The 17,305-nt window shown below is 34.1% G+C and overlaps 1 protein-coding gene across 4 annotated transcripts in view; it reads right to left on the bottom strand.

Annotated features, from left to right (window-relative positions):
* LOC135163145 (uncharacterized) overlaps window positions 1–8,463 on the bottom strand; it is a 63,978-nt gene extending 55,515 nt beyond the window's left edge. For 3 of the 4 annotated variants that reach the window (XM_064122367.1, XM_064122365.1, XM_064122366.1), the window contains exon 1: window positions 7,857–8,463. In XM_064122367.1, coding sequence (XP_063978437.1) covers window positions 7,857–7,908 — 52 coding nt within the window. In that variant the 5' untranslated portion in view covers window positions 7,909–8,463. The remainder of the gene's footprint in view (window positions 1–7,856) is intronic. The other variant, XM_064122368.1, reaches the window with a different exon arrangement.
* Window positions 8,464–17,305: the final 8,842 nt, after the last annotated feature.

Raw genomic sequence — 17,305 nt, forward strand, 5'->3', positions numbered from 1 at the left:
TTCGCGGTTTATGGGGATTGTAAAACTGTGAGAGAAAAATATTTAATATTTTACTGGGAAGATTTTGATTTGTGAGTCTCCGGTGGTTCATTAAAAAAAATGGTTAAAGGGGCGAGGAGAACTCTGTTATTATTAACAAGTAGATTTTTTCACTTGTGGATAGGGAGGCCATATCTACAAGAGAATTACGATAATCACAATGAGATCATTTACTTAATGTCAGTATTTTTTATTTCGTTTTCTCACTCGAGTGAGGTTTGGGTGCAGGTCCCATTCCACAATTTATACCAACAACTCTGGTTTGCAGGACTTGATGGTGTCTTGAGGTCTCTTCACAAGTGGATTTGTAATTTCTAGACTAAATGTTTTTTAATATGTAAATTCTTACCGATCATTTACGCGTTTTAACCTTCCTTTATTCAGAATTACTTTCAGTAACAAAGTGCTAAACTATGATAAGTTAAAACCAAAATTTTCGAATCGTTTTATGAGAAAATTTCAATTTAGACTCATTACAGTTTACCACTTCGCTACGAATGTCATCAATTTTTTTCTTTTTTATTTTAGAATTTATTTTTTTATATGAAAAAAAATGGGTTTTCAAAATTTCAAATATTTTCGAAGTCTCGAGTCCCTCGTCATGCGCCCCATCGCCCCTCTATCTACAATTTTAATACACTGTTAGATATAGTCCATTTTGGTAGATTCCCTTTCCTAGATTTCGAGATATTCATCAAAAACTGGTCAATAATGAGAAGTGACTTCTTTCGTTTTACCACTTCACTAACGACTTAACGACTGTACATGTATTTGATAAACCTCGTTTGACTGGGCATTTGGAACCCAGTTGACCCATCCACTAACTATTGACGAATATTGATTTGTTCCTATTCACCTCTACTACATAAATAAATAGCATTTTTAAATGAAAAATACAGTTCGGCGGTCTGGCAGGACGACTTTCCAGGTTCGATTGCCGGCCGGGTAAAACGCTGAGACCAAAGAATTTTCAAAATCTCAATCAAGCGCCACATAGTCGTCATGATTCGAACCCATCTACAGTCCGCATTAAAAAAAAATAAATGTCCAATACGAATGCATTAAAAAAGAGAATGAATTAAGATTAAGAGTAAAATTTTCCTCTCAAAAATCAAAATATTCCACCCATTGTCTCTATAGAATTAAAAAAAAACGAACAATTCTTCCCAAAGTTGACTGAAAATTCTAAACATGTCAATCCTTCACTCTCACGTCCGACCTCTTTCAACAACAAAAGAGTTATCCAATGGGTCTTATTAAGGTCACAAATGACGGTATTACGAGAATGTAAGCGGAACGCAAATAGTCAGGAGTTTGATGATGATTCGTGACTGATGTATGCAAACAATGAAAGGATAAACCTCACCTATAAGAACCAGTTGGCTTGTCTTTCATCGAGGCGTTAAAGATATATCAGAAAACAGTTGTATGCTCGCGCAATGGCATGAGTACAGTCTCCCGGCTATCACCCTGAGTTATCTCAAAGGTGAAAAATATAATAAAAACTCAAAGAGCCGAGAAAGATAGAAAATGGAGGAATTCCAAATAGATTTTCTCTTTCTTCACTATCTTTGTCCTTTGGCGGAGAGGGAATGTACACCCAGCACGTGTACACCTTGACTCTGAGGATTTACTGGCAACAAGAGGCGCGGGGAGGAAGGGAAGTTACATGAAGCTGAGGGGGTAGAAAAATTTGTGGAAAAAAAAATGAAGAGAGACATGGGAAACTAATGGAGTATGGAGGAGGCGGCTTTTGTAGCCTCAGGCGGCAAATAATTGGCGCATTCATTCTCACTGAATCGTCGGGGACGATAAGAGAGATGGACCTTGTCAGCTAGAAAAAGAGTTAACTCGGAAACATGGAGTCAGATGGCTTCATCAGATTAGGGGTGGGGGACTCTAGGTTGATTTATTTTGCTAGAGCTTGAGGCGCGTGTTTTTGTTTATCGTTCGGATGTTCTCCCAGTGGATTAACTTTGTATTGTTCATTGATAGAGTGATGAATTTTTGAGTGGTAAACATTCTTACAGGTCTGTATAATATACGAATTCAATGTAGGTTATTTTGTAAAAAGTTTATGCACTGGAAAACCGGTGAGATTATATGGCTCAGTCGGGAGTGCACCTCTTTATTTATTAATTTACTTATTTTATTTAAGCATTCGAAACTTATTTACAAAGTTAGATAAATGGAAAATATATAAAAGTAACGTCTGGACTGTATTGATACATTGAATTTTCAGTTCACAGTTGTTTAACATATTTATCGATAGTGTTTACGATCGATAATCTAAAATCGTGTAGAATTTTTAACATTGTAGAAGCTAGTGTAGAATATTTATCAATTTTCAATATCATTTTTTGCCGCTGGTCTTCAAATCGTGAACATTGTCATAAACTCTGCAGTTATCATTTTACTTTTTTTCATTAACATTCCGAAAGATGAAATACATTTTTGAGGACATAAATAGAGCAATAATCTCTGAAAATACTGAATTTCAGAATAGCCTATTACGCAACAACTAAAATAATTGAATACTTAATGATCTTGAGAGGCTATAAAGGATCTAAAGATGTCTGTTAATGCAAATTTATCAAAATATTACGCCGTTAAATCTTCGCGGAGATTTATTTAGTGAAAATGATAATGATTCAGATAAATATTACGGAATGGTCAGGCAATTTTGCCTGACCATTCCGTAATATTTATCTGAATCGCCTGTGCAAAATTACGATACTCTCACGTAAAATTTGCCAAGCGATTCCGTAACCGGTAAGCGAACTGGGAATTCCGTAATTTTTACTGAATATTTCTCTTACTGCAGATCACAGAGTCGCGTATGAAGATCAGATTAGAGCTAATGTATCGTTTACACGTTTTTATTGGAGATACTAAACGATAATTGTTCCTATTCTGAAATTTCGAGGCAAAATATGAATTTGCAATGTTGAATGACGCTTAAAGTCTTCAATTTTTTAACAACCAAACTCTTCAACATTTTTATAAAATGGTGAAATTTCAGTGAAACTGTCCAGCAATAAAAATCTCCAAAGAAATCATCCGAGTTTTAGAGGTAAATTTCCATTCGTAAAATATCATTGTGACCGGAGAAGCGAGTTTCTAATTTACTCAGTGACTTTTTAACATATTCAAATTGAAATTTAGCGCAGATACGATTTAATTAATGGAGAAAATGAAATCACGATGTTAATAAATCGGCATACACATGTTATATGGTATATTTAAACGCTAGTCTGCATGTCGTTGATTTTCATTTCGGGAATAGTCATAAGTGAAAGTGAAAGTGGAGTACAAGTGGACAATATTTATCGGTTAGCGGCACTACAGTAACCATATCAGGGGCGGGAGAGTTTTCTGCGTTAGTTTGGAATTCGTTAATTTTTATCCGATCAAACGAGTTGGTAAATTGTTGGATTTACAAACGGGTTTGAGGGAGGGGTTACAAGTGCTTGAATAATCCTCGGGGTGATTACTGGTGGTGTATGTATTATTTACGGTGAATATCTCCGTGATTTGTAAGTAATCAATTTATGATAATGACAAGTTAATTTTTTTTATTGAGGAAATTGTAATTCTCGTGTTGCTATTTTTATAAAATTATTATTCATTGCAAATAGAATTCATTGCCGACATAATTCCCTCTACTTTTTCCAGGTGAGTTTGCAATTTTTGTGTTGATATAAATGATTATTTTTTAAATTGATAGACTGACAGAAATATTTTTTTTTAATTACGGACATTTTGTGTAATTTTGAAGCCAAGTGCATTGTAGAAAATTTATGTATTATTATATTAAAAATATGGGGAATTTTTTTTATCATGAGCATGCCTTGTCATTTATTTTATTGAGAAGATTATTTTTTACTGAATGAAGTTGTTTTTCATTCCAAAGATAAATAATTAAAAAAATTAATTTTTGTCGATAAAAAATTGCGGAATGTTGGGTTTGAGCTCACAAGTCTTCGACTCCCAGTCTGAGTATTTACGCACATGGCTATTTCGCGGGGTTATTAGGGAATAATTTTTTATTCAAGAGGAACAAGTTTTGATTTTTATATTAGAATGCAGAGCAGATACAACTTTAGCGAATGGTCTCGAGGCCGTTGTTGAATCCGACAAGTAATAACATTTTGCTACTGCCGTCACTACTGTGCGCAACGTTTGCGGAAGGATAATGACAAGGTGGGACAGAAATTGTCTTTTGTCCATCGTAAAAGGAATTTCAATTGTTATTTCGTTTTCTTTTTTTTTTATTCCGTCACGTTTAGGCAAGATCCTGCAGGATTTTTCAAAGTATTACATAAGCGTGTTATTAAAAAAAATAGACTTCGCCGAAATGTATCTTTGTTCGTTGGTTGAATTATCGTTGGGCTCGAGTAATTTAGGATTTTTTGTCGGCTGATGGTTTTAACATTTTGCATATGTTCACGAACATTATTTTGATGATTATGGGAGGTTATTCCTGTAAGAGTTATATCGTTTCCGATTGAGTGGAGGCAATTATTGTTTTTTTTTTTCATTCATTTTTGATAATTGGAAAGAGAAAGGGTTGGGAATTTTCCGCTCTGCTCAATGACATATTTATGAATCTCGATTTCCTTGAACTTTTGCGAGCAATCTCATTTTCTCACTCATACATCACAATTTCAATGAGCGAGAATGGGAGAAAGGGCGGCTGATTGCAAATTCTTTCTCAGGATGTAATTTTTAATACACAATTTTGAATTGAACTTTGACTTTGTTTAGGATTCATTTCATTTTTCATTTCCAAATCATGATTTTCATAATTACAATGCGGTGCATCCTTGGATCCCAGGACTCCCCCTCATCCTCCCATCACCAAATGAAGAATTAAAAGTAAAACAACAAGAATAATCGAGTATCACTCGTTCTCCTAAACAATTACCCCCAATATGAAGAATTACCCCACGTTATTATTGGCCGCAAATGCCGGCAAAAGCCCCGACAATTCGAATGAAACGAAAGTGAAATAAAAAAAATGTGGAGAAAAAAAAGATTTTTGTGTTGAAGAATTTCGTTTCCGCCGATTAATTCCTAATTCAATCACTTTAAGATAGAGAAAATTGCGGATAAGCGTTCAGAGACAATTTACCCTGGACAAGAAATATTTTATGACCCCTTGATTCGTCTAAATCGCGTATTATCTATTTACGTAACAAAAAAATTGTGACCAATAAAAATGAATGGACCCCAGCAATTACGAAATTTCCGATAGAATCCGATGTATTTAGGCCCGAGGGGATTTGTATTACGGTGAATTCTGTCGGCAGAATAGTTTTACTGTTTTAGGTGAACTAGCTGACACTGTACGAAAAAATATTCACTAAGTTTAGGAATTTCTCTTTACCTTCTGTTTAACTTTTATTAATAATATCAATAATAATAGTAATAAGAAGAAGAAGAATCACTATGTTTCGACAATTAATGATATTATTTAGAGTATTATTAGTATATTATATGATAGATTAATAATAATAATAAATCATATTATTAATTTTCGACACATTTTAATTTTTTAAGTTCAACATATCCATTAGAAACTGTTCTATAAGAAAAATAAAAACAATTTTTCATTTCTATGGAAATTTATAAGGTGTTATATTTTGTTTTACTTTTTTTAAAAATTGAACGTAAACATTTTGGTCATCGAACTCATCGACTTATGTATAGGAAAATTGCTAATCTGCCAATTTATTCATTAGAGTATTGTCAATTGAACGTTTACATTAGTAGGAAAAACAAAAAAATAGAAATTCTCAAATAGAATTGGGCAAAAATTAGTGAGATTTTTTGAAGAATTCTTCTGGATTCCTCAGACGAGTTTAAACAAAATAATGTACGTAAAAGTATGACCCATTTAACATAAAAAATTCTATATAATAAATAATATAGATAATATGTCATGTATTATATGGTATTTTAGAAAAATGATTTGAATTTATTACTTCAAAAAAAAGAGTTTCTATGCCCTTCTCTCTTGGCTTTTCTACCGGTATTTTTTTCGTACTGTAGTAGACTAATGAGCGCAGAGCGCGCCTCATATATGCTACTAGAAAGAGAGAAGTCCTACAAAAAAAGTTTAATTCTATTTATTTATTCAACATAAATAGTTCCATTCCCAATTTTAGTTTCAATAAAACAGGTGAGCGAGAAAAAATAGTCAATGAAACCAACAAAACACTGATAGAAAGTTCAGTAAAAATAAAATAGAATTTTTCAACTAAGTCGCTTGATTTTTCCAAGAAATTTCTGTTTTACGTCGATTACTTCTGGAACTCGTCTACGGACGTGACCAAGACAAGAATGTGTCAAATGAAAGAGGGGAAAAAAATTGAGAGCACTCGGCAGTCTGCCCTCGGGACTACTCAAATAATGAGTTCGATTTCCGTCAACTGATACCGGTTATTTAACGATTACCTCTTTTTATCGTTTTCATCTTGTTGGGAAATTACGTAAAACGACATTTTCACCAGTGTTGCATATTCTTTTTCGTGCTCTAGGGTAAAAAGCTGCAATGGGCACAGAAAGGTGCACGAGATGAATTAAAATTCTGTCACTCGGACGCTTTTCAAGCGGTGGAAAACGGGTTTTCAATTAGGTAAAGTGTGACGAGGCGAGAACGTGTCTGTCCCATCATTAGACGATTTCATGAACTTTTTGAGGTGAGATGATTTATGGAATGTTGCCAATCTGGAGAATTGCGGAATTAACCTTTTTGCATGTTTGATATTTCAATTTTTATAAAGTCCTCGCTGACAGAAAAGACTCCTTATTCCTAATATAATGGAGTTACTTTGTAGGTCAAGGTCCGATCGCTTCTACCAAACGTTCATTAATTAACAGTTAACGAATTTATGTTTAAAATCTCTTTTTTTTCCTGAAAATCGTAGACTCTTAAATCGCAAATTTCCTCTCCCTACGAACCTTATCAGTCAAGAAAATCCCAAAACATCGTCAAACAACAGTCGGCACGAATCGAAATGCGCAAAATCCATTAAGAAAAATCACCTCTCCGATCCCTCGATTTCAATAGTAAAAACCGTGTCAAGGATTCCTTCAATTTCTCGCGTGGAAAAACATCTGTTTTTGCAATATTGCAATAGCTTCCACAAGTTTGCAGACAAATCTTCTGAAATTTATTCCTACGAGCTTTTTTTTCATCTAAAAAGATCTCTAGAATACAAATTCTTTCAGCGACAATTAATTATTCAACATTTCTGGGAAAACTGTATCTGTTTTGTGAGATTTGCAAACGAAAAACGGCCTTTCAAAAATATTTGAATAACAAACTTGTCACCCCAAGCCGGGTCTAAATCGGTGTCGGTAAGTTACCCCCATAGAAAGCCAGAGGACCCGAGTTCGATCCCGGGCACCAGTGGAATTTTTCTGGATTATTTTGGCCAGCAAATTTGCACAAAAACAAAGTTTACTTCCAAAAATAGGGAAAAAAAGCCCCAAAAAAGTTGAAAATCGAACGGTCCTAACCTCATTATAAACCAACAACACTCGTAACTTTCAGTCAGAGAAAATAGTCGTGAGCGTCTAACGACTATAACGAGTCCAGAGCCGGCACTGAGAACCCCAGTAATTGATACGTCGATAACTTACCCAGGAGTGGCACCAAAAAATAAAAAAAATTTGCAGAAAGGCTCCCAATATTGCCTATTAAATGAAACCTCTGAAAAATTTCTCTTCTAACGCTGTTCGCTCGCTAAAAAGCTCTTGGTAATAATTTCCAGAGATTCCCTCCCAAAAATACCAATAAATCCACTCACCCACTCTGGAGACAACCGCCAGCACCATCAGCAAAGAGCTAATCAGCAACATCTCGATCTTCAACGTCACTCACAGTTGAAAAATCCACAGATAAAAATACAAAAAAAAATAATTTTCTCCAGACAAATCTCAGAGCAGAGGTAAATCAACGGTTCACGTTAACCGGTGCAACGTCACTCCCCGAACGCATATAAAAATGTTAACGCGTGCAGTAAACAGGTGAAACTCCGCGTGCGTTTCTCCAAACTTTTCTTCAAAACTTATTACCGATTTTCCTTGCTCTCGATTATCACTGAATCATTCACAAAAATCCGATTGATAAAAAACCTCCCCTCGTCACCAATAGCATTAGTCTATTTCCAATGGTTAATTAACGAGATTAATTAAGGACGAAAGAGAAGTATCTCTCGCTCACTCACCCACGGCGAGGAGGAGCTGAGGACATTGATATTTTTAATGAATTTTTGGTTGTTAAAAAAAATGATGAATTTTTTGGGGAACGATGTGGTGCGGACCCGAGTCAGTGCCGCGAGTGGGCCATTGACGATTGTCGGAGAAAAACATATGCTACGGTCACGACGAGAGAAAGGTGACTGGGATAAGTTCTCGAGGCGTGCTCAATACCTCCTCCCCCTTGTCATGGCATAAGAGTCACCTTTCTATCGTTAAGTTGGTGTAACAAAGAAGGGAGTGTTGGAGGAGAAGGAATCAAATGCAAAAGTGATAGGGGGGCCCATGTCGGGGGCTTTGCCACCACCAGTCCCGATAAAACCCACCACTCTCCGGCGGTGGTGCGGAGGAGGGAGTCGATTGCATTACCATTGGGATGTGGATATCCTTCGGTGTACTTGAAATAACTTGACGTCAGATTCAGACACTTTTCCTTTTGTTGTGACGAGAAGGATTTTTTTGAAAGGTCTTTAACGGGGGTTTTTATTATGAAAGTCAGATTTTTCAAGTTTTTTTTTCGCTTTGACTAATTATTGAAGTCTTGAACATTTTTTTCAGCCAAAATTCCAATTGAATATGGGAGAAATTCTATTGATAAAAATCAATCTTCATTTTAGGGTGATTTAATTTAATTAAGAGAATATATTGTTGCATTGTATTACGTTCTGCATGTGGACATGTCTTGAAGTCAGATTCAGACACTTTTCCTTTTGTTGTAACATTTTTTTCAGGAAATATTTCAATTGAATATGGGAGAAATTTTGTTGTTCAAAATCAATCAAAGGGGATTTCAATTGGAATTTCATTTTAGTTTGATTTAATTAAGAGAATGTGTTGCTGCGGCGCATTATATATATATTTTTTTGAAAGGCCTTTAATGAGTGTTTTGATTATGACAATGAGTGTTTTAAACATAATTGTTCGTCCGATTTATTATTGACTTGTTGAAATTCATTTTCAACGGATATTTTAAAAATTCGATTGGCAAAAAAATCACAATTAATTTAGATTGATCTTTTGTTTTAATTTTATTTAATTGAATTCAGCAAATATGCTGTTGCATTGCATTACAGTTACATTTGAAAAGTCATTAATCGGGATTTTGATTATAAAAATGAATATTCTAAACATGATTGTTAACTTTGGCTCATTGTTGAAATGTCTGAACTTGTTTTCACAGGCAATTTTAATTGAATATTGGAGCAGTTTTATTGATATAAATCAATCAAAGGTAATTCAAATTGGAATTTTATCTTAGTTTGATTTAATTTAATTGAGAGAACATGTTGTTGCGGTGCGTTATAGTTTTTTTGAAAGGTCTTTAACGGGGATTTTGATTACGACAATGATTTTTTCAACGATTTTTTTTTGCTTGATCTAATTGTTGAAGTGTTGAAAGTCTTTGTTGAGGAACAATTTAGTTGAATATTGGAGAAATTTTGGTGTTAGAAAATAATCAAAGCTAATTTAAATTGAAATTTTAATTTAGTTTAATTAAATTAAATTAAGAAAATATATTGTAGCATTCCATTCGGATATCTTCTAAAGGATCTTTACGAAGGTTTTCATTATGATAGTGATTTTTTAACGATTTTTTTTGTTTGACATAATTATTGACCTGTTGAAAGTTTCTTTCAAGGAATCTTTTAATTGAATATCAAAGAAATGTTGTTGATAAAAATCAATCGAAGTGGATTTAAATTGGAATTTTATTTTGAGTTTGATTTAATTTAATTAAGAGAATGTGTTGTTACCTTACAGTACAAGTTTTTTTGCAAGGTCTTTAACGGTGTTTTGATTATGTAAATAAGTTTTTTAATAATGATTTTTTCCTTCGACTAATTACTCAACTGTTGAAAGTATTTTCAACGAATATTTTGACTGAATATTGAAAGAATGTTCTTGTTACAGATTAATCAAAGTTGATTTACCTTCAAATTTTATTTTAATTCGATTTAATTAAATTAAGAGAATGGGTTGTCGCATAATATTACGTTCTCGATGTGGATATCCTTCAGTGTACTTGAACTAAATTGACATCAGATTCACTTTTCCTTTTGTTCTGACCAGAAGAATTTTTTTGAAAGGTGAGTTTTTCAACGAGTTTTTTTTTTGCTTCGGCTAATTATTAAACTGTTCAGATTTTTTTTCAAGGAATATTTTATCTGACTATCGCAGAAATTTTGTAGTTAAAAATCATTAATGTAAATGTAAATTGGAATTCTATTTTAGTTTGATTTAATTTAATTAAGAGAACCTATTGTTCCATTGTATTACATTCTGGACGTAGGTATCCTTCAGTGTTCTTGAAATAAATTGACGTTAGCTCCACTTATTCTTTTGTTGTAACGAAAGGGGATTTTTAAACTTTTTTAAGCGACCTTCAACGGACATTTTTATTACGAAATTGTGAGGTTTTGTTAGGTAATTTCCTTGGAATTGGGTTTGTAAACTAGACCTTTGGACCATTTAATGTAGAGCGTCCCGGGATAAATTATTTCACTGTTGAAAATTTTTCAACTCAATAACTAATAATAATAATTTTTACAATGACAATTGTGTCTAAATATTTCAGTGTGAAGATGTACTAATGTAAAATAGCGAACGATAAATTAAACATTCCACTATTTGTGCCAATTAATATATAACAATATTTTTTTTCTTATTATTTATTACTCCGTTATCTGCCAACACATTTGCTAATACGCTTTCGTCATCAATATTTCGTCGTATACATTTTAAACCCATAAACCCATAAATGTTTCCGGTATTTTGTTTAAGTTTTTTCAATGACAAATATGTTATCACACCCATTTTTTCATGACAACGTTTTCAACAGTAACTTAACCCACGATTTGCTCCCATTTGATCATAAAATATCCCCCAACGTTATGTTCGAAAATCCAATTATCCTCCATTAAATTCTCATTAAAAATTGCTCCACATCTATACCTCGCACTATTCAAAAAATTTCCCATTAATAATCCGTTCAATGTTCACCGTTCATTGTAAATTAATCAATCATTTTACAAACGTTATTTTCCCACCAGTGAGAAAAACAAAATGAATTAACCCTGAGCAGTCGCATTGTAGTTAAATCACGCTGAGGTAACAACGAGGGCGCGGCTCTCGTCTGGACCGGCGAGAAACCGAAAGCTGTTAAAAAAATAGATATATACATACATGCATGTATATATATATACATCTAGAAAAAGATAAACAACGAGGGAAGCATTGTGAGAGGCGACGGATTTTTATACCGATTACTCTTACGAGTGAACGAGTATTTAATACATTTGTTGTGAAGCACTCGTGTGTGTGCACATTAAACTTGGCTTTTCCATTCTACATAATTCGCATCTCCCACCCCCCACAATTCCTTCCATCTCCTTTCACGTCGTGCGATTACACTGTTTTTACCAACGAGCGAAGAATTCAATGAGAAATACACGTGAGTACCTCCTTCGGTGGTTGCGCAATGTCTTTAGCATCTCATGGAGAACGACGGAATGAGGAGGATAATTGAATAATTAATTTTACCAAACCTGGGCATAATTGGAATTAGAGATTTCCCGGGATGGGAGAATTTTTAGATGGGGAAGAGGTGACTACGGGCGATTCCCGCTGATGTCATAATGTGGGAATTAATTGTTTTTTATTTTCCGAACAATTATTTTCAACTTTAATTGGGATGATTCAGGGAGAAAGAGGGGGTGGGGTTGGGGAGGAAAAATTTTATGGATTGTTTAGTGGTCATTTTTAATAGTTTATGAGAATTAAGGCTTAATCACGTGAGAAATTTGGTGTTGAAAAAATTTTTTCAATTATTTTTCATGACTAGGGAATTTAAAACAGCAAAGTAACAGTTTATGAGTTATATGTATATCAAAAAAATTATCGATAAATCATCTACTTCACAACATAATATATTTTTTTGATAATTCTTTTTTACTCTGATCTCAAATTTACATTAAGAACTAAATTTTTTTTTGTGATAATTTATGTGATTTCCACCGAGTCGTTTAAGACCTACACTGTTATATAATGAACTGAAATTTAAAACATTAATAAATGATGGGTAATTGTTGTTGAATGGATTTTTATACAATTTATGAAAAGTTCATCTCCACAAGATGAAGGAACAATAAACAATTGATATTTTCGCGCGACACGGACCGAAAGATTCAGTAAAAATTACGTAGAAGTTCCGTAATTCGCAAACGAGAATAAAGATACGATAAAAATTACGGACGGTCCAGTAAAAAGTACGGAACCGTTCGTAAATAGTACACAGCGAGTTATGTAATTTTTACGGAGTTTTCGCGTAATTTTTATTGGAACCTTCGTAATTTTTATCGGACATTTGTTTTCACTCGGAAATTACGGAACTTTCGCGTAATTGTTGGTGAAATATAGCTCTACGTGTAATTATTTGTATTTAAAAAGACGAAATTAATCTAGCTAATTGCGAAAAAAATCCAACCACTCTGTTCCCAAATTTTCAATTAATTAAATTTTTATAATTATTCAACAACAAAAACTCGAACTATGAGTGCAATAATTATGGAGCTGGTTAATAATGATGAATACATAAATAAATTGTCGTTGAAGACTTAACAAACTATTTTCCTCACACCTTTTCATCATTGAACTTTCGTTCCTCAATGAGATGTCAATAAGGAAGTTTTAATGTGACTCATCCTCTTTTCTCGGTGAGAATTCTCATTTATTAATCAAATAAATCTTCCGATCAGAATAAATTCATAATTCATTAAATTGTCAAGATGTTAAACTTGAGAATCCAGTATTTTCATTGTCCTTAGCGAAACGGATATGAGTATAACCCAACGTACGACGCAATTAAACTGGATTTGAGCTTTGAGATTCCTTCCAGTCATCAGTTTTGCAGTCGAATGGCGAAACAGGATAGGTTAATTTCACTTCAAGATCAGATACGACCAGTAACTTTATTATAAAATCATTTCACTCCTATCTCGAGGACGAGACAGAGAGAAAAAATGTCAAGAGACGTTTTATGGAGAATTAAATTGTCTATGAAGGAGGTTTCTCGACACTTCCTTGTCATTTCACTGGAGTTCCTGATATTTATGAAGCTGTTTCGGCTGTTAAATAGAAGTAAAATTCCTCAAGGATTTAGAAATATTTTGTTCGGTTCAATTAATTTTTTATTGAACAATCAAATTCATTAGATCCTGTTTTAAATATTTTTCATTGTTTAATCAAGAAAGAGAAGTTACAGAAATCTGACAATATTTTTTGCATCTTTAGAACGAATTTTTCAACTGACATTAATTGGCGTTTTATCCTGAGATTTTTGTGTCGGATATTATTTTGAAGCAAATACCGACCGACACCACCCCACGCACACGGAGAGAAAAATTCTTGAAAAATGACGTGTCTATTCCGTAATCTGCCAGTGAAAACAATATTCTGTAAAAATGACGGAACAGTTACGCACTTTGTCAGTGTACTTTCTTGAAAGAGTCGAAAACATTCCCGAAAAAGTAGGGAACGTTCAATGAAAAGATGCGTAACGGTTCCGTAATTTTTAGTCAATACTGTTTTGATTGACAGATTACGGAGGAGGTTTGTAATTTTTCAACAATTTTTTCTCCGTACAGAAGTGACTTGAGCGTTATTTTACGCGTAATTAGTCACTATTTCCTTCATTTCTACCAATTTCAGTGGCGGTACGATTCCGAATAGACCTGGACACGGAGAGAAAAATCTGAGAATTTCTATAGTGTGATTCTGATAAAAATTACTGTGCTGCCTTACAATTCCGGCCGAAGCTGCAGACCTGAGGGAAATTGCTCCCCAGGTAGGAAATCACCAATAGCCCAGGCTTCACCCAAGCTATTCCCAAGACTAGGTAAGCTTGGATCAGGCTTGGCATCCAAGCCTGGATCAATAGTGGCTGAGAATTGGAATGTAACGTGGGGCCAGGCCTGGTCCCACGTTACATTCCTTTCTTGAAAGTTCATTGAGTTCAGGCCTGGTAACGAGGCCTGGCCCAAGCTAATTTATTAAGCCTGGGCCAGGCCTTCGAACTAGCGCCCTTCCACGCTCATATATTTAAAAATCCCTAGGCTTTCTTCAAACAGTTTATAGTACTGAACATATCCAGATAAATTACAAATGAACCAGATACCCTGTGTGGGATGACTGATTTTTTGTGTGAAATGAGTGAAAGGACAAATGTGGGTATGAGTGAGATGAGAGAATGTCGCCGTAATATATAAACCTAGACGGTAATATTTCAACTGTTTACAAAGATTTGAATGTTTATATGAATGTGTCGAATGTCTGTTGCGTAGTAGACGAAAAAACAATTGTTAGATTGAGTGGAACAAGGGAAGTGATTTTTGGGAATGAGTGCGCCGCGTGTGGTATGTCTTTTTGTGTTTATGTGTGTCGTATGAGTGGAATGAGTGTGAGAGAGACGCAATGTGACAAAGTGAGAAAGAAAAATATAACAAATAAATATGTATGGATGGTGCGAGAGGACGAGGTATGGCTCAGTCCGAGGATGAAAGTCGAATAGTTAAGATCGTGTGAATACCCTATGTTTTTTTTTCATTTTTAATAAATATTTTAAGTTAAATTTAAATAATTGCTGTCCCCTGTACCCTGATCCTACACCTGAGCCGTTTGAAAACTTACTTTACACTTATGTAATAATATGGGGTTAACAATTAGGCAATTAACAATAATATCATAGGACATTGCCACCCTTTGGTTTCATGTGTAAGTAAAATCAGCATGCCGTCTAGTTAAAAAGAAATAAATTTTCAATTCAACAGTTCGTCAGTCTGGGCTCAGGACTGGTCGAGAGGCTATGAACCAAAGCTGAATGAACCAGACTTTTCCCAGGCTTGGCACAAGCTTGGAGTCTAGCTTGGCACAAGCTGGTGGAGTCCAGGATTACCAAAGCTTGGTCAGCTGGGCCTAACCCACGGTTCGCCCGGCGTAAAGCTTAGCAATTTCTACTTGGGTCTGCTGCCTAGTAAAATTACTTTCTCAACTTAGGAACACTTCCATATCGACCTCATAAAAATTCAAAGTCTGATGCAACATGTCCCATGACCAAGTCCAACGTCGACAATAATCTGCTACGTTCAGCGCTCATCGTTAACCAATCACAATGAGTTACCGTAACCTGCTGTGTGGCAGAGTAAAAAAATGAAGGAAGGCCCAATAAAATAAACTGACCTAGATAGGAATTTTTAAAAGATTTCTATCAATTTATCATTTGACCTCAAATAAAACATGATAGACCTTCAGTTTTATAGTGCTGTTTAGTCAATTTTACGAAGCCACATATCATTAATTATAAAATTTATTACAAAATTTGCGGTATTAATAGGAATTTTTATGTGTGAGTATAACACATTCTAGTATTCTAGCATGTTGCGCCTCAATTCTAGCCCCCGCCACAGTAATTTTTCACAGACTTTTCTCGGCATGTACCAATTTGTTTTCAAGAATGAGAAATTAGCTATTCAAGATGTGATTGAAAAATTCCAAAAATATATAATCCAATGTTTCGAATTTTGTTGTTAATGTTTTTAAATTTTTTAATAATTATTTCAACATATGGCGTCACACTTTACCTCTGCAATATGCACTTATAGTCTGCAGGATGTCCAAAAGAGAACTGCAAAAAATATTGAATTGAGTATAAAACATACTCATGCAAATGTACTTACGTATAAAGTTTATTCCGTTACTTAAAATAAGTATGTTATTATTATTATTTTAGGCATAGTTTATACTTAATTCAAGTATATACATAGGTTATACTTAAAATAAGTATAATAATATACCGATTCTACCAAGTATATTTTGTACTTTGTTTAACTATACACGTTATACTTAAATTAACTAATGTTTCTTGAAGTATCTGCAAATTGATTTAGGTATTTTTTTCTTTTCGTGAGATACGTAATATTATGATGAAATGGATTTATACAAAAAATTAAAAAATCTATGAAACTTTGCAACGACCGATATACTTTTGCAGTTTTTGATTGACCTGCATAAGGAGCATCAAGACGAACATTGTCAGGAAAAAAATACATCGGTCTATTAGTTTTGAAGATATTTGCGAAAAAACTATTGAAAACAAATCGCTTTTCTTCGAAAAATATCCAATCGATCGAGATATTCATGTGCCCAAAATTAGTCCTTCTTAATACCTATAATCTGTGAGAGTTCCAAGTTTTAAACAACTTTTCTAGTTAATTTATTGCTCGATTTTCTCACAATTGATTTCGAAAAAGTAGTCAAGATAGGGGATGGGGGTTTCACCCAGATATGGCCCTCAAACCTTTTGGATTTTAGACCATGCTAGATAATTTCCAATGAAAATTAATGAATGTGAAAATGCTCGATTAAAATACTTCTATTTAGAATCAATGATAGCAAAATTTAATATTGAATACCGTATTAACGTTATTAACATGATATATCCGCGAAAAATTTAGGCAAAATTTTTAAAGTGTAACTTTTAAAGTGTACACTTGACGGCATATTTTCAGAGCAATGAACAGGTCGATGTGCACTGTGTCAGGTGATATGAAGCGAATTATAACGCGAAAAAAAGAGGTCACTAAGTTTGGCCGATTTCTATTCTTTTACGCGTGACGCACGCCCGGTTACCTATAGAGCCAGCCAGCAAGTTTATTTATTCAGTTATAAGATAATTACTGCTTTCCATTTTAGTCGCTAATAATGGGTAATTTAATGTCGAGTGTCCGTTAAGAACTCTGGAATGATGGAGAGTAACGGCTGAGCGAGGGGTAATGAGTCTGCGAATTTGTTCGGGGACTTGACGGTTTATGGAAATAACGAGAAATTGCTAGATTTTCACAAGGTGGTTGAGGTACCCGCAAGGTCACTGGTGATACATGCTTGTGAGTAGTGTTTAGAGATCTCCGAGAATTAAGGAAAATAAACAGAGAAAAAAGTTCATTAA

Source organism: Diachasmimorpha longicaudata, chromosome 5 (assembly GCF_034640455.1).
Source record: "Diachasmimorpha longicaudata isolate KC_UGA_2023 chromosome 5, iyDiaLong2, whole genome shotgun sequence".
NCBI lineage: Eukaryota > Metazoa > Arthropoda > Insecta > Hymenoptera > Braconidae > Diachasmimorpha > Diachasmimorpha longicaudata.